The sequence below is a fragment of the Euprymna scolopes genome, chromosome 22, assembly GCF_053919585.1.
Source record: "Euprymna scolopes isolate OS-2025 chromosome 22, ASM5391958v1, whole genome shotgun sequence".
In the NCBI taxonomy this organism is placed as follows: domain Eukaryota; kingdom Metazoa; phylum Mollusca; class Cephalopoda; order Sepiida; family Sepiolidae; genus Euprymna; species Euprymna scolopes.
Window position 1 is genome coordinate 84003969 of NC_136503.1, and position 25933 is coordinate 84029901.

Consider the following 25933-nt stretch of genomic DNA (forward strand, 5'->3'; position numbering starts at 1 on the left):
TTGAGAGGAGTGTAGTATCTGTTGTGATGCTACAATTCACCTTTTCTGTTCTTAGTCAGTGAAGAAATCCTCCTAGACTGAGGTAAATTTTATCCCAATTCATTTTTTGACAACTACTTTTCCCTTAATTAAAAACTCTGCCCTCGTTGGAAGGGGGACGTACACAACAACATCCTGGATTTTTTATTTTATTTTTATTTTTTAATATATAGGTGGTGACAGTTTGCCCCAAAATATTTATATAAAACGCATAGTTTTAAAGTAGGAAAATAGTTTGTAAACGTTTTTTAAGCGTTAAAAAAATTCTTAATAATCGTTTACACTAATGTACGTAAAAATGTTAGAATCAAAAAATATTGTTGAAAATTTCATGAGTTTATTGAATCAAAATACATAAAGGGAAACATTTTTTTTTAAGTTTGTCAAATTAGAAATAAAACATATTTACATTTAAAAGTAAAATGAGAATCCTCCACTGCATTCGGCTCTCTGTAAAAACTAATATTCTACATTTTTGGGCGATTACGTGCAAACATTATTGAAATTCTTTAGGAAAAACAAATAATTTAGAATTTAGTGAGGGGGATAAGTTGCGCATATCAATTTAACGTAACAGGAAGATCCATTTCCGGGCAAGTTAAGGGCATATGAGTATGACCATTTTCCCCCCCTTAAGATAAATAAATTGTGTATTTTGAAGAGAGGGAGATTTTTTTTTTTAATACGAAAAAAATCTCTTAAACCCCTACTACTAACCATAAGCGCGATTAGCAACACCTCCCCTACCTAAATAAAAATAATCTTACCACTAACTTCCCTAAAAATATAGTGCAACAAAAAATGTAATTATTTGATTCAATATTGAGTGTGTGTGTGTGTGGGGGGGGTCTTACTATTTAAAACTGTAGAAAATCTATTTCATTTGATTGAAAACAATAAATTTTAAAATATTACGGGAGAGAAGGGACTTGAGAGGAAATCTAACAACCCCCATCCGAACGCTTCTAATTTTCCATTATCGCATTCTTTCTTTATACTTTTTTTTTTTTTCACTATTTATTTACTTGTGTTATTTTTATCTATTACATTTCCCCCACGCGCCTCATTTAGGAGCTAACAGCTTCAAGATAGCCAAAAATCAAATTGAACCATTCAAAATATTTTTTCTTTTATCATTTTGTTTTGTTTGTTTGTTTATTTTTGTTTGTTTGTTTGTTTTCGTAAAATTTTGCATGACGGCCGAGTTAGACTAATGTTCAATTATTTTTAATTAATAAAAAGAATGAGTTTAATAAAGGTACAACATTAAAAAGAAAAGAAAAGAAAAGCTCGTTGATATACAGCGTCAACAATTAAACATATTGAGTCGACACCTTAAAAGTTTCAGGTGCTTGTGCTTGCTTGTTAAGATAGAGTCGACAGATAAACTTTTTTTTATGTCATTTTAAACAAAAACAATATTACATACTTAATTGTCATGTCGAAAATAGTAATATATCCAAAAGAAATTACGAAAATTCATCCAGTAGAACAACTGCTATTGTGTTTTTAGTAAATTGCCATTAAAATGTAATGTAAAATATGCGTTCCGAGATATGTCCCCTGTGTGTGAACTCTTCTCTTCACCGTCTATTTTATAACATCTAAAAAAATGCAATTTTTCACCAATTTCCCATAAAAATTACTTTTAACTATAAATAACTTTCTGCTCGATGAATTTTTGGATATATTACTATTTTCGACATGACAATTAAGCACGTGATATTGTTTTTGCTTAAAACGACATATTTCAAAAATCTATCTGTCGACTAAATACCAACTTTCAGAAAACTTTGTGCGGCAGTATCAGTCGGGTTCTAACCGTGATATCATTTTCCCTTGCTAGCGTACCGTATTTGCTAATATAAGCGGGTGGGTGGGTGATGGTATTGTCATGTACGATAATCTGGCACGATGCGTATCACATTACATTCTGCTAAAAAAGGGTTGCAGAATTGTAACACTTTAAAGTTTTGATATTAGGTGTTGTTTACGTACTCGACAATCAGCACGACACACGACAGTAACTTTATCGCTGTTGGTTGTTGCTTTCCCTTCTCTCTTTGAGAAAAAGGTTAGCGCCCCTACAAGACAGTCCAACAGGGTTGCTCAGACATTTTCTTAGGCCAGAGTGCATTTCTTCTAGCACACTGGCTTTTCAAAACCTCACCTAAGCTTTTGTCTAACTTCTTAGCAAGAAGGTAAACAAACTCAAAATTTTGTTTCTAGAATCATCCCCATCTAATATCTCGATCCTTTTTCTGCAATTTTTTTTTTTTTTTTAGTGGGATGTATTGTCACCTAGACTTAAGTTTAGTGATAAGGTTAAAAGAGTTTGATTTTATTGGGGTAGGCATTGCCTGTCGGACTTAAGGTTTGTGGTAGGATTAAGGTATTTTTAGTAGTGGGGAGACAGAAATAATTCTATAATAAAATTACCAAAATTTTCCAAAAGAATTTGGAAGTTCTTTGGATAATATCGATTGTTATAGCTTACAATTTTGTTCTTATGTAAAACACAGGTACTTCCAAGAAATATTGTCAAAATTATTATCATCACTTTCAACAAAGGTCACTTCGACATATAAAAACGTTACTACTACAAAGACAAAGAAAAGCAGAAAAAAAAATGAGAAGAGAAAAGACTTGGTGGATAGAAACAAACAATTTTATTAGGAAAAGAAAAAAAAAGAAACTTAGAGCCAAAAAAAGTTCACGAGCTGTCTGCTGCTAAGATTTTGCTCTCAGCTACAAAGAAAGTCCTTACAAAAAAAAGAAAGACAGAAAGGAAGACGGGTTGAGAAGGCCTTTTTTTTTTTTTACTTACTGCTGTGATATGAGATTTCAACCAACATAGGAATGTTTTTTTAGAAAGGTCGAACAGAGTTTGCTCCCTTTGTTTGCAATTTAAGCTTATATTTTTTAATGTCGACTATTTTAAAATTAAAGTCCTCTCGACTAGATTAGTTGAAATATCTGAAGACAAAGATAACTTATTATCTGAAATAATGTCTCAAGAGTGTTTTTATAGCAAGGAATTTATTTCCTCATTATCCTGAAGGAATAACCAGCAAATGAAAAAACAAAAATAGTACACATAGTTCTTCGTATAATAATGTTCTCTTAAGAGCCAAGAAGTCCGGTAAAAAAAAAAAAAAAATCCTCATTCCTTCTTTGAGTCCCGTCAGAATAGAAATATTCTTTTCTTTTGACTTTAAATATTGCAGCTTGAGACGTATATCCATTTTCTTCAGCCTTATAAGAAAATATCTAGTTAAGTGAAAGACATTTCTAATTCAATCTTTCCTAGTAAGAATATTTCCCGCATGTGTCTTCTCTTCTGCAAGCTGGTATTTTTCCGACATATTTAACTACCAAGTCAGATTTCTTGGATTTATTTGAAGTAGATTTCTCTAAGCAAGATACAAATTCATCAGGAAATTTAGACATAATCACTTCAACATAATACACTTCGTCAGGTAACTTGAACTAGTTCACTTCAACATTTTAACATCCTGTTTAGACATAAAGAAGATAGCATGTCAACACATTTCAAGTGTTAAGCCTGAACTTACGACTTCAGCTTGAATTTTATCACAAAACGTGGGAATGTGCAGATCAATCAACAGGCCGAAATTACTCACATGACCAACAACATAAGCAGCAGTAAAGCAATCTTAATAGAAGGGGAAAAAGACAAGAGAAAAAAGACAAAAGGAAAAAGACAAGAGAAAAAAAAGAAGAAATATATTCCCCCCAAAATTCTTGCAATATTTTAGGATCACACATGAACTTGACTTTTTTAGATAACTAGAAAAAAATGTGGTATGCTGAGTCACCCATTCGGCTTGGGGTAGATAATTTGAACCAGGAAAAAGTGAATTTGAGAAGACAGTTGAATATAAAAAATAAAATAAAATAATTAGTCTCTTTCTGCTCTCTACATCTTTTCTCTCTACCTGTAATTTTAGAGTGCTTGTATGAACTGTGCACATGAGTTTACGTGATTGGTTGTAGTTGGGATCTGCTGATTGATAAAGGGAGTCTCGAAAAAAAAACAAAAAAAACAGCCTAAGGTAAAATTTCAGAAAAATATATTGATGATTCCATGCTGTAAACTGGCTCTAAGGTTCTTTTTTTCTTTTCCTAATAAAATTGATTGTTTGTTTCTATCCACCAAGTCTTTTCTCTTTTCATTTTTGTTGTTGCTTTTCTTTATCTTGGTAACGTTTTTATATGTTGAAGTGACGTTCATTGGAAATGATGATAATAATTTTGACAATATTTCTTGGAAGTGTCTGTGTTCTACATAAGAAAAAAATTATTAGCTACCACAAACATCAGAAGGAATAACTTTTAGTCGTACAACAAAAATTTTTATTTTGGACTCAAACAAAACTCAATACACAGAAGAGTTAAGAAAAGATGGTTCTTCTTCGTTATTGTTGCAAAATTCGAAAAATGAAATATTAAATTTCAAGTAAAACCAATAGTCATAAACTGGATTGTCATGTCGCAGTTATAAAAATATCTAAAAATTATAAAAAACGATATAGTAGAAAAATAATTATTAATGAAAATAGTTTTTCAAGAAAATGAACAAAATTGGCCAATTTAGCAAAACTTAATTATCGCTAATTGTTTTAGAAAACTTTCATTATTAATTTTCTACTTTATCGTTTTTCGTAATTTTTGGATATTTTCCTTACTGCAACATGACAATAGGATTGGTTTTACTTGAAATTCAATATTTCAAATTTCGATAAAATAATGAAGAACCAAAAAGATTTGATATGTTAAATGTTAACAAAATTATTCTATGTCACTCTGGATATTTATCTCCCTTTTTCTTTGACCCCAATTTTGACACCTTAACATTTATTGTTTTGGGCTCAAATCAAATTATAAAGTTTGATCCATGTCCAAGTAACCCACATCTAAAATTCCAAATGTTCAGACCCAAAATTGGTAGAGTTTTCAAAGGTCAAATCATTGAACTTTGACCTCTTGACAGCCAAATTTCTGACTGAAAATGGATTAAAAAGATTTTCTCAAATCTCAATAATCCTTATGTCAAATCTCGAGTCTATAGACTGAAAATTGACAGAGTAGTTTGGTAGGGAAATATACAAACACAGATAGACACCCATACACAGATAATTTCACTTTTATAGATATATAGATGTAATTTAATTTTTATATTTCTGCAAATAAATATTCCGACATATATTTTCAACAATTAAGTAGAATGACTTCTTGAGTAAATGTGGTATTTTGACGATTGCAATGATTCTAGCTAAGAATAGAATAGCCAGAGTAAGATAGATAAAGGATGATCAACAATCTATCTATATAAAAGCCAAGTACGTCCAAGGATGGAATACTGTTGCCATATCTGGGCAGGAGCTGCTAAAAACAGCCTATCCTGCCTTGACAGAGTACAAAATAGACTTTGTGGCTTAGTGGGGGATGCCCTTTTCTCTACCTTGCAACCTCTCTCCCACAGAAGAGACGTTGCGAGCCTATCCTTGTTTTATCGTTATTTCCATGGCAGGTGCTCGTCTGAACTCCAATCTCTGCTCCCCCCTTGCCAATCTTTCACGAAAAACACCCGTTTAGCTGAATCCACTGTGAAAAATTTCCCCCACTCTATATCTGTGCCTAAATCAAAACGCGGATTCCATGAACAAAGCTTCTTTCTTAGAACTGCACGCCTGTGGAACTCTGTTCCGTCTGCCTGCTTCCCACCGGACTACAACTTGGATGTCTTCAAGTCCAATGTTAACAAATTCCTAATGAACCGCCCCCTTAAGTAAACATCAAATCTCCACACTAACGTAATGTACTTGCAATAACCCTTATCCCTGAGTGGCTTCTGGGCCTTGATAAGTGGTGATCACTGTGTAAAAAAAAAAAAAAAAAAAATCATAAAACAGATTCCTAGCTCTATCAAAAGTAGACTTAGCAAAAATTCTAGAGACAAAAATGTATTTAAGAAATCAAACAACATCTACAACACAACTCTAAAAAATAGTAAATACTATTACATTATTGGCAAACAAACGTTGGATGTCCCAGATAGAAAGATGAGTAATCGACATTTGAACTGGTAACAGTGTTATGGAAATAACAGCGGTCCAACCTGGGCCCAACTCTTTTCCTGATCTACATTAATGATCTTCCAAATCACATCCTTACATCATTCGTAGACGTTTATGCTGATGACACTACCATCTATGGTAGCACATCTAAGACCGTAAATGACCAAGTTCTCTCTGGAGGCCATCCAGAAGTCGTTTCTAAGAAAGATAGCTGGTTATAGTCAATTGAATTATTGGCAACTGCTGGATACGTTGAATATCAAATCGATTCAATGCAGGCAAGAAAGATATTCAATCATCTATACCTGGCGTATGATGGAGAACCAGGTGCCCAATGCTGGTATACAGCACCATATCTCAAAACGTGGCAGAAGGTGTGTGGTACCACCCCTAACCAGTGCCAGGGACAACTGGATCCGACGGCTCAGGGAATCGAGTTTAAATTCCCGGGGTCCTACGCTCTTCAATTGCCTACCACGTAATATCAGAGAGATCACGAACTGCAAAACAGAATCGTTCAAGTCGGCGCTGGATACCTGGCTGAAGTCTGTACCAGACGAACCTCAGATCCCCGGTTATACCGCTATGAGACGCAGTGAATCCAATAGCTTACGCCACATGCTTGTCTGTGTAAAGAGGGACAGCGAAACGGTGCAGCAGTCTATTGATTCGACGCCGCCTATACTGTCCCAACTGGAGGCCGCTTGCCGCAGTGACCTTGGAGGGCTCTGACCGCCGAAAGACATCACACAACTCACACAACTCAATTCTCTCTCCTCTGATCTTGAGCATGTTGTACAATGGGGAAAGGAGTGGCTGGTTACTTTTAATGCATCTAAAATCAAACTTCTATCTTTACATCATGAATGTTCTGATCCACATCTGGCATCAATTGAAATGAATGGCTCTCGTCTTGGAGAGGCCTCATGTTTTGACAAGCTTCTGGGCTTGACCTTTATTCCTGATCTTAAATGGAACACATACATCAAATCTGTTGCCAAGGGGGCTGGAGAAATGGTGAGACCCTTCTATCGATCCAGTAGATATCTCACTGCTGATGCAATTCTCTATCTATATAAGAGCCAGGTACGTCCAAGAGTGGAATATTGCTGCCACATCTGGGCAGGAACTGCTAGAAAGGATTTGTCCTGCCTTGATAGAGTTCAAAATAGACTTTGTAGCCTCGTAGGAGATGTCCTTTTCCATTCCCTGCAACCTCTATCTCACAGAAGAGATGTTGCAAGTTTGTTTCTGCTTTATTGTTATTTTCATGGCAAGTGCTCGACTGAGCTTAAATCTATGGTCTCCCCTCCCCAAACTTTCACAAGAAACACTCGTTTAGTTGAAAACACTATCAATAATTCCCCCTACTCTTTATCTGTGCCTAAACCTAAACGTAGATTCCATGAACAAAGCTTCTTTCTTAGAACTGCACGCCTGTGGAATTGTCTTCCGTTTTCCTGCTTTCCAGCTGACTACAATATGGTTGTCTTCAAGTCCAACGTACACACAAGTTCTTGATGAGTCGTTCCACTTAAGTTAACAAATTTACCGAATTTCCATTACTATCGATTACTATATTGTCCAATTGACTACTGTACACTCTTAACCCTTATCCTCGAGTGTTTATGCCTATGTTTAAAAAAAAAAAAAAGAAAATGTTTTTATAAGACGGACAGGATGGCACCCAACAGGGACAAGATCGATAATTAAGATGTAAACAAAATTATATCAGCATTCAACCTTTCCAAAATAGGAACAACATTCTGGAATAAGGGTTGCCAAAATAAACCCGAGATCTGTTGTTCACGGTAGAATTTTCATTGCAGCTTTCCATACAAGATCAAAGAGTGTTCTCTAATTGGCCAAATGTTGTAACCCCATAGATTATTCATCCCTTTTGTGAAGAAATGTTTTCCTTTGTCTGGCAAGAGACAATGATGTTTATTCCATCCCTTATTTGTTGTTATATGTGAGCATACACCAGATAAGTTGTTTTGTGACATTTCGAAAACTAGCTAATCACATGTAGATACATGAAAAACAGATGCATATTCAATAAGACACTGTTACATACATGCATATATATGTACAGAATACATATATACACACCCCCACAGGAATACAACAATACCAAAATATCGAAATCTATAAATTTAAAAGCGAAAATGTGTGAGTGTATGTATGTTCGCTTTTTGTGTATGTCCGCAAAAGGCTTATTTCGCTGGGCTTCTCGGTTGGCTCATTCCTTCTGAAAACTTTTTGTATGCTGTCTGAATGATAATATCTACGAGTTACAAATGGGGGTTGTGTATGTATTTAATTTGCCCGACTTTCAGGCGCTATTTTTTCCAGATTTTTAGATCGCCGTGCATATCTTTCGCTTTTCAATATAAAAAAGCGAAACTGGATTTGAATCGGCAGTTCTCTGGCCCACGGCCGTGTGGTCTCTGGAAAGCGATGTGTAAACGTTTGGTCAATGTCGGCTATCAGACAATTGCTTTTATCTGGACACTCCCCTAATAAACGGGGGGAGCTGGTTTTCCCCAAACTTGGGTAAAAACAAACAAACCGGATTTTGACCTCATTAAAACTGTCCCGCAAAAAATATTAACTGCGACCTCATTATTTGACCTCATTAAGTCAATAAGTGCGGGCACCTGTCAATTCTCTTCCTACTTAAATAAATTCAAACGTCTTTCAGTAACTCTTTCTTGCTGGCCGAGCGGTTAATGTGTCATGTTTTTTTTCACATTTTATTTTCCAACTTTGTCTCAGGGCTTCGGGTTCGGTTTTACCTACCTACCAAAACTTTTTTAACCCCCCGCCCCGTGTTTCTTTTTGATTTAAGAGCACACACACCTCGAAACACCCAGGCAACGCCGGGTACCTCTGCTAGTCAAATATAAACAACAAAACACCAATACTTATAATAAGACTAAAAATAGACAAAAAAGAAATCTTTATAACTAAATGGTAAAAACCAATCTTCGCAAACAATTCTTAAACCTCATCAAAAAAAAAACATTCCCCCATAACAAACATTTTACACAAAATCCTTAATAAAAAGAACCTTAAGCTGTCCTATAGTTGCTGCGAAAACCTAGAGATGATAATTAAAGCACATAATAAAATACTAAATTTTCTTGAAAATAAATATATCTATGTATAATAATTTTGTTTGAAAGAAACATGAAGTGAGGGAAATAGGAACAACCAAAAAGAAAATAACAAAATTAATTAAAAAGTGACCATAACTATAGGATGCTTTTTTGGAGCCCTTAATGATAAAAACATCAAATTATAGGAAGGGTTACCAATTTACATCCTTAAATAAAGAAATGAAAATAAATCCAGAAAAAGACGGCACTAGATAAAGAACACAGAATTGCTGAGTTGATAAAAAATAAATAACATTTATTTACCTGATAGAAGTATTAAAATAAAGTGTTCCAACATAAATGTTTTCCTGCGTTTGAACGTTTTAAGTAAATGATTATTGGTGTGTGCATTTTGTGTGTATAGCACAACGCTTGAAAGTTGTGCTTTTTTATGATAGGTGTGCCACAGGTGGGATGGGAGTTACTATGGCTATTTTCTGGTGGAAACAGTTCGTAATCCCAAAAAGTGAATATGTGTGTGTGTGTTTGTACCGTAAGAACAGTGGTTTGGGATACAAATGTTTAAAAGGAGGTTTGATTTCTCGCTGGATGTGTTGAATTTTCACGATGAGTAGTGTAGTTCATCTGTGGCCTGCGTAAAACCATGATGGGTTTTTTAACATCTCATGAAGATGGACCTTCATCAAACACGTGCTGCACTTGAGAATTTGGAGAGAAACTGGTTTGATTTTGGTGGGGAAATACCTTTATAGTGCCCGCTTGCTGCTTTGGAACTGATCACCATATTCAAGCACGATGGACCATAAACATAGTTCCTTTGCTTTTTTGTATGCATGCGGTTGCATCACAACATCATGTTCCTAAGCATTTTTAATAATGCGTAGGCGTTTCAAAGTGGTGATCGCTGTGGCAATGTTCCTGCCGGACGTAGTGGGTCACTACAATAACAATAGAAGTAACACAAAAAACAAAAATATAATTACTAGAAATAGTACTGACGCTAATTCTAATAGAAATAAAAACACTAGTAATATGCAAAAAAATTGTAACTGTAGAAATAAGACAAAATGTCCACTACAAAATAAATGCTCAACCAAAAGCATCGTTTACCAGGCCACAATTTTTGCCAGAGAAAACATGAATAACAAAAAGTACTATATAGGAATGACCTCCCTAGATTTTAAAACCAGATATTATGATCACAAAAGTACATTCAAATTCGAAAAATACCAAATAAAAACAGCATTAGCAAATCACTGTTGAGAGCTCAAAGAAAGTGGACGATCACGATAGTAAAGTGGACAATAGTGTTAGATAATAACATGGGTAAAAGTTAAATTAGTTATTATCGATCTATCTATCTGTCTATCTATCTAATGATATTGTTAAAATAGTTTATATTGGAAGTTATTTATTAGAATTGGTCTGGAATGTAACAATGGGTCTAAACTGAAGATGTTTACAGAAATTAGCTAAGTTAAAAATAAACAAAATGACCTTCAACAGTTGTGTACGTGACAGAGGTCACATGTTAGGAGACGTGTGCTTTTGATGATCATGCAACGGAACTGACAGGTCAAGAGGTCAGGAAGATTAGATTGAAGAGTTTGAGTTTGGTCACAAAAATGAATAGACGTATTCAAAGCCGGGAAGCGGGCAGGAAAGAACAAGCATGTAGGCACGTAAGTAGACTCCTTGTGAAAACCACTGAGACAGTTAAAATAAATTTATATTTTAAAAATATAAAGTGTTGTTTTGTGGTTTCACAAAAGAAGAAAAACAGGTGTCTCGATCGGTTATGGTGTTGGTTGTTGCATGTTTCACCAGAGCCTAACAGTGAAGACAGAAGAACTCCGGAAGAAGAAAAGGTATAAATCACATATTCTTCTTCTTATAAAATATGATACTTTTATGTAAATGTGAACTGTATTTATATACCCCGTGTGATACCCCGCTGTTTAGCATATGTCTATACATCGAGTTGATACGTGGCTATACAATATGACTCAGTTTATACGTCGATATCATCCTCCTCTCTATACAACAATAGCTAACATATATAGAAACCTAGAGAACCCATGCAGACTATATTTGAATGAGACATTAGTTAACCAAAGCTTTAAAGAACCCCAAAATTTATTAAACTGCAATAGTATGTATACACAAAATAAACGTTATCCTAAAAAAAAAAAAAAAAAAAAAAAAAAAAAAACAATGTACTACCACTACTAATAAAACAACAATAAAAATGATAATCAATAATAGTAATTAATAAATAAACAAATGCATTAACAAACACTCTAGTAGAACATAAAATGTAAATAAACATCCAAATTAAAACTAGGTCATCTCTGATCACAAAGAAATAAAAAAATCCTCGCTAAAACAACAAAGAAACAGGCGCGCACGCTCATTGGCTATAATAAATGGGTGTGGAATAACTAAGCATCTGATTGGCTGACTAGCAAACCCAGTATCATGGGGATATACAAAACATGAAGTAACATCAATTCCATGCAATAGCCCAAGGAATCCTCATGAGGATGAAATGCAGAGAATTCTGTGTAGCTTAATTGCTATATATGTTTTCAAAATATACTACCTAGGTCTACTTACCTATTGAGCAATGTCGAAGTAAATACTGAAAATATATACATATAATAATAATATATCTAATATATAGAAGGTTATATGTCCGTTTTCATATTTTCAAACTATCTCTTTCATAATTAAAAGTCGCAAAGCAGCACTAGGAACCTTAAATGACTGGATTTTTTATAGACCGTTCTTTTATGGGTCTTTAGCCAGTTAATAGTTTTTAAGGGGTCAAAAAAGGGTAAAAATTTAACAAACTTTATACCTTTTGTACATTCATCTTAGTTTATTTTTAATCATTTCATATGCGTGTCATGTTGATACAGTGGTTACATCACCAACTTTGAATGCTACAGTTTCAGTTTCGATTCTAGCTGATGGCACCCAAAAACTTTTTTTTTTTTACTTTTGAAATCACAGCTCTATAATAATATATACAAAATCTGGACAAATTAAAATATCATATTTAAGCATATTTATGCCCGGGCAAAGTTGGGCGCCCTCACTAGTATATATATACTAATTGGAATTTGGGAGGCGTAAGTTGACTTAAAGTGCTCTTCTATGCATGGGCAAATATAAATTTATAGGTGACTTAGAGGGTAACGAATAACGCTGGAGAGTTATACGTTTTGGTTTTGAGTCTAGCTGAGGGCACGCCAAATCATTTTTTTTTTTAACTTTCAAATCACTACTATACATTAGATACAATTGTACCTAACATATAGTAGCCATTTGCTAGATTGATTATAATAGTGTTGGCTCTATATTAATAAATAAAAAATCTGCATAAATTAAAATCTAATTTATAAAAGGTTATTTGTCTGTCTGTCTCCATATTTTCAAACTCTATCTCTTCCGAAACTAAAAGTCACAGAGCAGTGCTATGAGCCTCAAATGATCGGATTTTTTTATGGATTGTTCTTTTATGGGTTTTTAACCGGTTAAAATAGTTTTAAAGCGTCCGAAAAGGGGTCAAAATTGAAAATAATCATTATACATTTCGTGCATTCATCTTAGTTTATTTTTAATTTTTAATAAAGTTCATATGCATGTCACGTTGGTGCAGTGGTAACGTCACCAGCTTTGAATGCTACAGTTTTGTATTTGGTTTTAATTTTAGCTGATGACACCCAAATACTTTTTATCTACTTTTCAAATCACGATTCTATAATAATATATACGAAATCTGGACAAATTAAAATATTATACTAAAGCGCATTTTACGACCCCCCCCTCCCTAGTAATATTAAAATCTATAGTAGTAGATCTACACACGCATTATGCAACAGTAAAACCCCCTGGCTGTTTTCTGGTTTTTTAGAATCAAGGCCATCCCTATAACAGGCCAGGCGATCATGTAGCTGGGGGTCTTTTACTGGAGTCACAGTGAATAATTGATACAACGGATGAAATCAGATAGGAAATCTCTCTATGAGATTAGTTTACTGATTTCATGTGTTTTGCATACCAAATAATAAGAACCAGAATGAGTTCATTTAAAAATTTGACAACTATGGACAAAGAGGTACATAATTTTGAATACAGAAAGCTACATGCATAAAAAATGGTATTTCTTAAATAAATAATGCTGTCAATATGAAAAGAAAACCTTTAAAAAAATTGACATTAAATTTTTATAACATTTGGCTTAAGAAATAAAAACTTTGAATTAATAACAGCTAAAAAATAGTTCTCAATAGAATTCACTTTTGATTTTTTACAGTATACTCACAAAATTATAATCAAAATAAGTTAATAGAGCTGAAATAAATTTGATAGGTTAGAATTCTTTTTCAGAATGAAAATTTTTCTTGTAGCAATGAGAGTGAAGTGTTAGCAGCTAAAAAGATTTAACTAACTGGAAATTTCACCTCTGATAAAATACCTCGATTGTTCAACCTTTCAGTCTTTTATGGGCTGGCCTTGCAAATAAACCTATATTAATCAAGGATCACACTTTTTCCAAAAATTTGTGATCTCTTAACCACAATCTAGAAAAGATATCCCCATTCTTATATAAATAACCATGCTATCATAAACATCATTATGCTCATATTGGACATCATCATCATTGGTTTATTCTCTGTTGGATGGCTTTTAAGGTTTACTTTCAAACTAACAGATCTTTGGCTAATTCTTTCTTTCTTTATCCCTCTTTCTCTCAAATCCTTCTCGTAGCATTATCTACAGATTTTCTACATTTTCACACACTTTTAAAAGGTACATATCTTATTACAAACATAAAAACAGATTTAATTTTTTTTTTCCTAATCTCAGAGTGTGGATGGGGATATTTGTAACATTAGCTATCTATTTTCTATGTATTTACATGCATACTCATCAGTGAGTGTTTCAGACCTTTAAGATGGCAGAGGTCAATACAATCCATAGAATAAAAAGTGATGCACAGGAAATTCTTTTTTTTCCGTTCTGGCCGTTAATGAACATACCTAATCAGCAGGCGTGCACTTGACATACACACTTCACGGTATGCAAGACATTTCCCTCAACTTTCGCACACACACATCCTTTTCAAACCTTATTGTACACATCTTTATGTACACCATCTCAAAGTGAACTCTGTCGAACTTGCAAAAAAATAAATACTTTGTATACATTGTTTCCATTTTTTTTTTTTTTTTTTTTTTTTTTTTTTTTTTTACATGGAGGGCACCACTTATCAAGGCCCAGAAGCCACTCCAGGATAGGGGTTATTGTGTACACAGTAATCAATGGGATAGTATCGTAGTAATCGTTAGTATTGGAGATTTGATAAAGTGTCTTACTTAAGGGGACGATTTTCTTTGTTTCATATGTAAACGCTTTTATTAATAAAGGAACAGACCCTGACAAAACATCAATCAGCAAATTCCTAGCAATCTTATCGCTTTTTCGGGTTTTTCTTTTTGGTTTTTTTTACTTTTCTCTGCCAACTGGTCTTGCTACCTCAGTTTTATATTTACAAACTCATCCATTCTTTCAATAAAACCAAACCAACAAAGTTTCCAGTACTATACATATCTCCCTATTCTCTATCTGAGGCCATCAGAACTAAGCCTGTTTTTAAAACTAACATTAGACATCCATCATATCATTCTCATATTTCTCTTCATGCAATGCATATCCTCCATCTTTAATGGCTAGGTTTCACTTCAACTTTAGAGATGAGAGTACTTCAGTAGATAACACAGACTTCCAGAGCTAGTTGATGGGTGTTAAAATGCTTGACGAACCATAGGATAAAATAGTCAGGATCCACAAGGATTTTAATGATTTATTATCTACTAATGCCAAAGGCCACTCGAAGAAGGATTAATGAGGATTTTTAGTTAGATAATGAAAGAGTACCATGAATAGTCAAAGTAAAAAAACTAGTGTTAGGTGGATAGGTTCTGATCCAGGAAACAGTAATTCTTCCCCCTTTGTCAGAAACTGAATGTGAGGACAAAGGATAATACACATAAGTAAGAGTTATGAGGTTGTTGAAAGTAAACTCAATGTCTGCTTTTTTTTTCTCCCCGTGATTTTGATAGACTGAGGAAACACTGCCTACAATTAAATCTTTATGTACCTTAAAAAAAAAAAAAAAAAAAAAAAAAAAAAGAAGTCCAAACAAAACTGTTGATTGACTAGTCAGACGAGGGAGGATAAACCGCTGTTTAATCATAGAACATTTTAAAATGACATGTTTGCACTTCTAGGCTTCCAATCAAGTTGATTACTTCTCTCACTCATTCTCTCCTTGAACCGTATGACGTTACATGTTTCTATCAATTATTACAGTGGAGTCGATACTAACCTTGATGTTACCAAATTGACCCTGACCGAGTTTTCATCTGTTATTTTCAACTAACCAAACGATATACTAGTGAATCTATGGTTCAATGTTAAGCATCCCTAGTCTTACATTTCCAGCCAATGAGCATCATAATGATAGCATGTGAATAAAAATGTTACCACTAAGGGACATTCCTTCAAACTAACAATAGACCCATATGCTAACCAATTGTTGTTCACACTTGCATTTCAGGCAACGTTTTTTTTCTTTAAACTTTAATTCACTCCAGTTAAGACATATTGCCACTGAGACATGAGGTGTACTATGATTAGCCATCAGATTTGTAGAGGCATACTAAGGAATAAGTAACTATAATGAATGCATTGTTTTTATTTACCAAACTTCATGTTTTTAAACAAAATAATTTGTTTTGGATTAATTCATGTCTAAGTAAAATTATAAACATTTATCAGTTTTTCAGTGGTATTGTAACAATCGTTAGCAGAAAAGTGGTTGTCGGCTTTTAACTTTGAAAGCAGAGTTTTCTTTTTGCTTGGCGCTGTTGTCTTATGCTCCTTTTTTTCTCTCCTTTTTGGTTCAAAAAATCTTGGCTATTTATATCTCTCTGCTAGCTTGAACAACACGTTGGCTGTTTCTATCTTATTTTAGGCGCACATGCTTCCCATTGGCCAGATTAACTTTTGACTATTTTTTTTCTGACCAGAAGGATGCATGGAGTTTATATGCAGAGATGCTTTTTCACACTTTATATGTAATAGCTAATGAGTTGAAATTCGGTTGTAATTTTACTATTTTATTCATAGATCCTCACAAAACCAAAACATTTAGCTCTCCAGCAGTATTTGATACAATATGACTTAAGGATGGATGGATATCAAAACTGTAAAATTCAATGCAGTTTAACATATAAATATACGTCTGTGCATTTGTAGAAGAGCACTTTAAGTCAACTTATGCCTGCCAAGTTCCAATTTGGACCTCTAAGCAGGTATTTAGCTAAAGACCAAATCGAATGTGTTCCAGAGGTCCAAATCCCTTATATATTAAGTTTCAAGTTTGTAGACTAAAAATTGAAAGAGCAGTTTAATAGAGACCATTTGGCACACACACAAAGTCACTTTTATACAAATTTTCCATCTTTACTTAGCCGTTAGTGGTTTATAGCTAGTATGAAGAAAAATATTTTTAAAATATATGCTGGTTAATATTTTTATGAAAGAATAAGTAACTATGATGAATGTATTGTTTTTATTTACCAAACTTAATTGTGTTTTTAAACAAAATAATGTTTTTAATTAATGTCTATTTGTTTTGTGGATTATTGAAAAAGAAAAAATAGTTTACGTAATGGTTTTTAAATTAATTTCTTTAAATTTATAAAATAATGTAGCCATTTGTTATAATTTCTTTTTGTATGCATTCCCTATACTTGTTTATCCTTCATTTTCTTCTTTTGTTAAAAAACAATTTTTATAAACAATTTATATTAATATGTTTATGTGGTTCTTGGCAATACTCAAAAATGCTTTTGTCCAAATTATTCCTACCAAATCCAGTGGCATTTTAAAAACTTTTAGGTCATAAAAACAAAAAAAAAAAAGAATTATGAACGTTAAAGTTCTTTATTTAAAAATACATTTCAAGAAATTGACATAAATCGTTCATATATTGGAATACTGAAAGTGAAATACAAACTGAAAGCAGAAACAAGTGATAAAAGTAGAGACTAGTTAACACTAGTAAACAAACAAAAAAATAATTTAAGAAACCATGTCTATCAATTGTATTAGAATAAAGTTTTAAGGTTAGCAGCATTTTTTTTTTTTTTTTTTGTACGTTTACGTTAATGACTGCCATGTTATCGAGATTTCGTTATTTTGTACTTTTACCAAAAAGGCATTTTTCTCACTAACACATCCATGTTTCTCTGATTAATTTTAACTTATTCATTTCTCATGTTTTGTCCAAAATTTTCTTTTTGGCTTTTACACATTTGGAAAAGTTATATTGATAAAAGCATAGTATAGTTAACAGAAGAGAAAGCTTCAATAAAAAGAAAATTGATTAAGAAGATAATATAATATTAATACATTAATAGCATTGTCATAATATTATGTCATTACATTGTTTCTACCGATGTATGCTAATATTTACTGATCTGCATACTTTTAAGTGCTGAAGTTGTTTATAAGAAGTTTTATTTCATAAATTTATTTCTACAAAAGCTGGCTTAATGCACAATATAAAAATGGCTGCCAAAATGTCATTTAACTGTTGAAAAGATAGTAAAAAAATATTTTAATTTCAATGACTTGGGCCATCAGATAAAATCGAAACCATAACATAACTACTATGTAAATAATTTGTGTTACTATTTTTCAGTTAATGAATGAAATTAACAAACTACCTCTAAAATATTGATGGCAGCCATATTTTTTTTATGTGTGGCAAAGACAACTTTGAATTAAATCAAATTCAAAAAAGTTTTAGCATATTAAAAGTATACAGGTCGGTAGATAATTAAGTAATATTGTGTTTGGTAGAAGTTATTGTTTACAATTTTCGACTGTTTACTACCCTGCACTCTTACTGGTATACATTTTATCGAAACCTCATAAATTGAATAAAGCCTATTTCACAGTGCACCTTCACAGCATTAATTATATCATACTGTGTCAGATATTTCTATTTATATTTTAAATGAAAGAAATATATATTTATATCTATTTAAATAAATATACAGAAAACGAAAAAAAGCTAATTTCTTAAAAAAAAAAAAATGTTAGCACCATATAATTGTCTAGAGAAAATGATAAAATCAAAAATTTTTATTGTCAACTAGTTATAAAAAATATAAAATTTTACAATTTGCTCTATGATGTCAATGGAAAAAGTAAAAATGATATTCTATTTTTTGTGTGTAATTATACATCAAGAATTTGGATATAGATGTTATTTTAGGTTGTAAATAACAAAAACAAGTCACTTATAGATAGCTGCAACTCATTATTTTTGTTATTAAATCTTTCCAGTCCAATTGGACTTTTCAGTGATGATAAATTTATTGTTTAATATACAGTTTTATATCTTTTCCAATTATGGGATTGGACATTTTTGCCAATTCCAGTTAGCTTTTTCAACCAAATATTAAATAATGAAAATTAGTAGATAAATACAGATATTTAAAAATTTTTTGTTAATTATTAATCTCTCTCTCTCTCATATATATATATCTATCTATATATATATATAGATATATATACATAGTATGTGTAAGTTAACTTAAGTATATAAACTCAATGTAAAATAAGCAACTCCTCTAGTATTTTGTTCAACAGAAAAAAGCAGGACTCCTAAGATGTATACATATATTCTTCATTAACCCCCAACAAGAAAAAAAAGACTAGTGATAACAATTAAAAAAAAATTGTTCACTTTTTTTTTTTTTAGTGCTGGCTATTTTGCAAATACAAAATCCTAGTCTAAATCATGTGGTAAAGAACTGAATAATCATTTTACATTAAATTTTTCCAGATATTTTCAGGTTTATAACATGTAATCGTACAGCGAAAAATAATAAAATGTGATTTTTATTTTTCTATTAACATAGTGAGGATGAAGGTAAAATTTAACCAAACATACTTCTATGAAATTATCAATTATAACTTAAACAAGTGTACATAATTTTATATCTATGCATTAATAACATTGTCATTACCTGCCGATGTATGCTCATATTTACTTCTGCTAAAAAATAAAAAATAATTAACTTATAACTTGCTTGAAATTGTTTCACATATGGGCTGCGAAAAGGCAAATATTTTACTCACTAACTTTTGCACAATGGGATAAAAGTAAATTTATTTATTTATATACAAATACATATTGATCTTAATTATAGAGTTATTGAGAAGTTATTGTCTATTAAGAAGAAATGAAATATCTACATAAGCAAATGAAAACAAAAATGTGGCTGTTACAGGAGTAAAACATGGAGACAGGAAATGATTCTTTGAAGAAAAAAAAAGAAGTCATTTAACTCCTTCTACCAACTTCATGAATAGTGGTAAAGATTAGCCTTTATGTCCAAATTAACATTTTCAGAGAACTGTCAAAAACAGGAAAACAAAGAGAGAAAGAGAAAGAAATAAAATCCAGACAAATAGCAACAAAATGTAAGGAGTATAGATTTAGTGATCTCGTAGAAATCAAGCTAAAAAAAAAAAACAATAAAATAAATAAATAAAATAAAAGATAATAAAAAAAAGGTTAAAAAAATGCTCCTATGTTTTGTAATATCCACCACCAATAATGAATGTTTATTTACAGGAGTTTAAAAGTATTAAAATTTTATTTCATAATTATTTACACAAAACACAGAAATTTAAAAAAATAACATTTTCCTGATGATTCAATAAGAATCCAGTGTTAGTTTTAATAATGCATCCTTCTAAAGTGGCCAAACTCATATGTTTATGAAAAGTGTTGAAAAGTTAATAGATATGAATTTAAAAAAAAAAAAAAAAAAAAAAAAGACCAAAAAAGATATTTAGTCTTGCCAAAAATAGAATTATATTTAAAACTAAAAAAAGCTTTTTGTATTATTCAGACTATTGCTCTAATCTTGAATGTTTTCCTCAATTTTCAGCCGATGTAACCTCTGATCTTCTTTAGGTGCATTTTATCAAACTCTACAACTTTTTGTCAAACAGAACTCATTATTTAATCCATGAGATTAAATTTCTCTTGTTCATTCAGTCATGACTGGGTAAAAGCATAAAGTAATTTATAATTATTATCTCAGTATTATCCACGCTAGAGATTGAACCTTCAACCTCTAGAGGATTATCACTTAAAATTGGTTATAAATTAGTCCCTGTATCCATCCTTGCAAAACTAGAAAAAGTTACAGAGTTCTGTTTTGAAATTCCATACAAATTTTAGAGTTTACAAGATATATCTGAAGAAGGTTAGTTACATAAATCAAAATCTTGTGAGAATAACACTCAAGATGAGAATAGTAGCCCAAATAATCTAAATTATCAATCCTCATCTCAAAAATATGAATAATGAATAAAAGTTTAAAAAAAAAAAAAATGTCTACAAAAATACTGTACAAGTAAAACCGCTTTGCATAAGATTCTTTTATCTACATTTGGTTATGATTATTTAGATATTTGATTCTGGAATGTCCCAAATGACCACGTTTGATGGAATTTTTGTTTCATGATGATCCGACACTATTCCTCCAACTATAGTTTTCAAAAAGCCACTGAAAAGAAAGGAATAAAAAAAAATGAAAATGTAAATATCGTAAATATTTTTTTGTGACATACGTTTGAAATAAAACAGAAATTATTTGCATCAAGAATGAATAGCAATTACAGAGTGGGATCTGACATTTTCAGATAGCCTGCAATCTCAGTCTTCAAATTTGGAAGTCTTGAAGATTGATTGCATCCCAAATCCCACTGTCTACGATCTTTGTTGACAGTTTCCATTCAAATTTTCTTTAATCATCTAACTTCTCCAGCCTTCCACCTCAAGGTTTCTGTATTTTCTTATCGAACACTCGCTCCTCTGAACATGGACCGCGTGGCAAAGAGTCAGACCCTTCAAGAGGTAATCTTGTTAATATATGCATGGGCATAGACAGAACACAGCAGATCTAGAGGCGTAAACCTCAAACAATCCTGTTATTCCTATTACGTCAAACGAAAGTGTGGTAGCAGGTCAAAGAACATGACAACATAGTCAGCAGATCATCAAGAGTTAAATCAAGCTTTGTTATATTCAGCCTCCCAAATAGGGTATCATGAGTGATGTTATCTGACAACCTGCAATTTCAGACTGAGTTTGGCAGTCTTGCGGATTTATTCCATTTAAATTCTATTGTCTAAAATCCTCATTAATGGTTTGTATCAAAGTTTCTTAGGTCCTTCAACTTTCTTCCGGTCTTCTATCTCAAGATCTCTGCATTTTGTTATCCAAGAGTTGCTCCACAATTATTTCAAACTAATCTAGTTGTCTGATGGTATGCCAAAGGATTTTTTCCCTCGGCACCAAAGTCTCTTTTCTCATTTCTGAAATGGCCTTTTCCTTATTAACTGTGATATGTTGCTTGTTCTGTGCAGTTCCAGGTTTTGCCTTCTCTTAGAGAAGGGGTCACTTTACTGCTAATTGCTAGAGGCACCCATACTGGGGAATGCCGACAATTTTGCAGGCTAGAGTGCTCCTCCTTAAGAGACATTGGCTCTTCAATCCCACTTCTGACTTTTGTGCGATGAAAGGGAGATAAATACCTTGCATATCCTTCTCATCATTGTAGGCAGGAGACATCGCAACACCTTTAATACCAATCATCATCATTATCACCCAGCTGATGATGATTACAATACAGTTTGATTTTGTACAATATTGCCAATAATAAATATTACTCTAATACATATAACTGAACTCTTTGCTTATTTATCCTAAATTATAGATATTTAGACCATTGTGATTTATATATAAAAATGCATTACTAAATTTTACAAAAACAAAGAAAAAAAATTTTAAACTAAGAAACAGACTTGACTTGAACCAATGGAAATATCAATATTGCAATAAAATAGTTTAACAACATTAGCAACATAGAAATTACATATCTACACAATTTGATAGAAAAGATTTCACCCTCACATCAAATAATGTATACTACATGATGTATTAGACTTTGCTAAACAATATATAGATATTTCCGTTGACAATGTACAAATAGTAAAACATTGGAAAAAATTTTACTGTTCCTTGACAATAACATATGAATAAAAAGACCAAACTGTAAACTTCCATGTTACATGATGGTGCATGATGCAAGTTAACAGTAATGTATATAATTAACAAGTTTTCATCATCAAGGAAAATATTGATATTTACAAAGATGGTGATCTAATCATCTTGCATTTATATTTAAAAAAGAATTTAATTAAAAAAAAAAAAAACACGATTTTTTGCATAGAAATAAAACGAATCTAAAAATTGACTTTTAGGCATAATTTAAACAATAAAGCATACAGTCCTTATAAAAAAAACAAAAAAAAACAAGCAATGTCATATATTAATAAACAATCTTATTTTCAAATATTGACTTCTATATTTTTCTTCAAATAAATCACTTGATATAAAGACAAAATGTTGATGAATGTATAAACAATTTTCAGTTTTTCTTTTATTTTCTATCTGTGTGTATATATGTGTGTGTGTGTGTGTGTGTGTGTGTGTGTGTGTGTGTGTGTGTGTGTGTGTGTGTGTGTGTGTGTGTGTGTGTGTGTATTATCAATTTCCATAAATACTTATATTTGAGAAAACATTGTTCTTTTGATTTTTGCTAGTATATTATATCATAATGAGAATTTATTATTATCACTTATAGTTTGTAGTGCAGAATGGTGGAAAAACTCATTCACATTGATTATCTACTCAAAAATATAACTAAAGGCATCATAAATGCATCATAAATAAAATATATTTAAATTCAAATATTTATATTAAATGTAATATTAGAACAATTGAAGCAATAATTAATGAAAATATGAAAAATCAGAAACCAAATCCTGATGCAAGAGACTTTTTTTTTCTTTTTTTTTTTTCAAATAAATTAAATAATTAGATTAAAATATTTCAGCTTAACAAGCTTTTTCATAAGTTTTAATACATACTGTGCCAATGTTTTCATTACAAATTGTAGACATTTAGAAAACAGTTTCCAATAACATCCCGAGTAGTCTGGTGTCTACAGCAAGAACTGTGGTTAAATAATCAACTATTCTGCACTTTCAATTAACAATTTCAGGGTTTAATTTGACACACCGCTGTCAAAGCTTACTACTTCAAAATCAGAGTCTTATCAGTCTCTGAAAATTAGGGTTTTTTTTATTCAAATCAACGGCATCTCATTTGCATGAGATAAAAAATCTTGTTCCTTCACAAGACAATAAGCATATAAATCAAAGCAGAAGCCATTTTAATTTTCTTTATTCTTTTTGTCTGCTGCACAAAAACAGGTTTGTACCAATTTTTTTTTTTTTTTGTTTAACGGCATATCAACCCTTTGGTGGGTTATTTAATGCCGAATCCAGTTATTTTGGGAATGGTATTCGATGTTGTATCCAGTTATTTTATGAGCTTTTTATTCTTCAAGCTCCTTGTATTTTCGATTGTTAGTTTGTAGCTTTTGGTTTGGTTGTTTTATAGTGGATTTTGCCATTTTTGTTCTCTGCCTTGCAGAATATGATTGGGTTTTGCAATGGGAGGGGGAAAAACGGTTACAGTATTATAAAGTCCTGTATTATGAATGTAGTTATATTGTTGATAGTGTTTTACATTAAAATTGTCCTCATTCTTAAAGAAGATTTTTTGGAGATAAATAACCAAAGGATTAAATTTGGTTTGCAAAAATAAAATTTCATTGTAATTTGCCTTTAATCCACAGCAATTCCATTGGATATTCTTGTAATTCATGAGGCTATTTTTTTTGGTTTGAGGAGTAACTTCAGTTTCCATGTCTTCTAATTCTGTAAATCTATTTGTAGTAGTAGTGGCCTCTGTTTGTGGTAATTTCTTTATATTATTTTGTTTTTTTGGTTAGATGTATTTTTTGTTTGTTTTTCAAGTGTGTGTTTTTTCACCACAGGGAAGACGTATTTGTGACTTGTGTGGTCTTTCTTTTAACTGATGTACCAATTTTTAAGGTATTTAATTACAATAACATTGTTATATCTCAACAATGAAGAAAAAATAATTGTATACCAATGAAAAAAGTTTTAAGCCAAAATATTTGAATTTTTATAATTTTCTTTTGAAAACAAAATGTCTCTTACATCATGGTTTCTAACCGATTTCTCATATTTTCTAACATTCATATTTTTTTTTTTAGTTAATCAATAAGCGAACAAATTTTTTTCCTAACATCTGGCTATGACAGCTGTCGTACAACATTGTAAAAAGCAACAATAATCAAGTGTATTCATATAAATGTTCCAGTAATCAGGAGTCATGATGTGGCCATCATCGACCACATTTGATGCGTAAAATTATTACTTTGAATCTATATGCAACCTTAAGAGAATTAAATCAATTTGAAAATATAATTAGTGAATATGGTTTTATTTCAGAGGTTCTCTGAAAAGTTAAAGTAAAGATTTGCTGAAAAACTTTCAAGTGTCGAAAATAGTCAAACTAGTTTGGGAAGAGATGCAAGGTGAATGAACGTAGAAAATTACTAGTTTTTATGAGCTAATTTTTTCTTTCTCAATTTGTTTAGAAAACTGTCTTAATTTCTTCCTTTTCAGATCAAAGAAATTGGGGAAATAGTCAAATAACTTCATGCTATGAACACTATTGTACTTCCTCAATATGATATAATACAATATTGTATTTCCTGATTTTACAAAAGTGGTAATACAATTTTCAAACAATGAAAAATGATTCCCGCTCATTCAAAACAGTTCTTTTTGTGAGCCAGTGTGAAATACCAATTTCTAATAGAACTAGAAATGAGAATCCGATTAGTCAGAGACAAAACACCCAGCACAAACAACGTTACAATTTCAATGGCAGAAAATAGACTCCATGTTAAGTATTCATTTTGCACAATGGTAAGAGTGTTTGCAAATTGGCTGAAAGACCAGGGTTCAATCCTAGTGTCATATGAAAGACTAAAAAACTAATTTAACATCTCATAAAGGTATTTGACAATGAATCTATTCTTGCGATTTTTTTTTTTTTTGTGGGAATTAAACTTTTACAGGCATTGTTGTGGTTTGTTTTCTGGGTACTTACAAAAATTGTTTTGAAAAAAAAAAAAAAAATAAAAAAATGTATAACCCCAGATTATTGTTTCGAAAGAGGTGTAAATAACTAAATAAAATATTGCATTTATTTATTTGGATCATGATCTGAAAATTATTTTAATTGTCAAATAAATAAATTAAGTAAATAAATGGATAGATACCTTTTATGATTAAGAATTAATTTTTGTCTTAAATGAAAGTATCGCCTGTATCTTTCACATCCGGATTTTTGGGCTTGGATCGGATCACTTCCACCAACAAGAAAACAAACATGCATGCAAAGGCATTGAAAAATCCAGAAAGAACATTGAGTCCGTAAGAATAGGAGAGATAATTCATCCAGGGACGAGGCATCCACTCGGGGTCAATCGACATCTGGGCAAATACCAAAGAGTCAATGAAGACAAGGAAAGCTGAAATTAAAAATTAGACTTACGATTA

At 31.7% G+C, this 25933-nt stretch overlaps 1 protein-coding gene across 1 annotated transcript in view; it reads right to left on the reverse strand.

Moving 5' to 3' along the window:
- Positions 1-19991: 19991 nt before the first annotated feature.
- LOC145243525 (uncharacterized) overlaps positions 19992-25933 on the reverse strand; it is a 45854-nt gene continuing 39912 nt past the window's right edge. Inside the window, exons 3-4 of the mRNA XM_080106494.1 lie at positions 25654-25905; positions 19992-20931 (exon numbers count right to left, since the gene is read on the reverse strand). Coding sequence (XP_079962620.1) covers positions 25682-25905 — 224 coding nt within the window. The 3' untranslated portion in view covers positions 19992-20931; positions 25654-25681. The remainder of the gene's footprint in view (positions 20932-25653; positions 25906-25933) is intronic.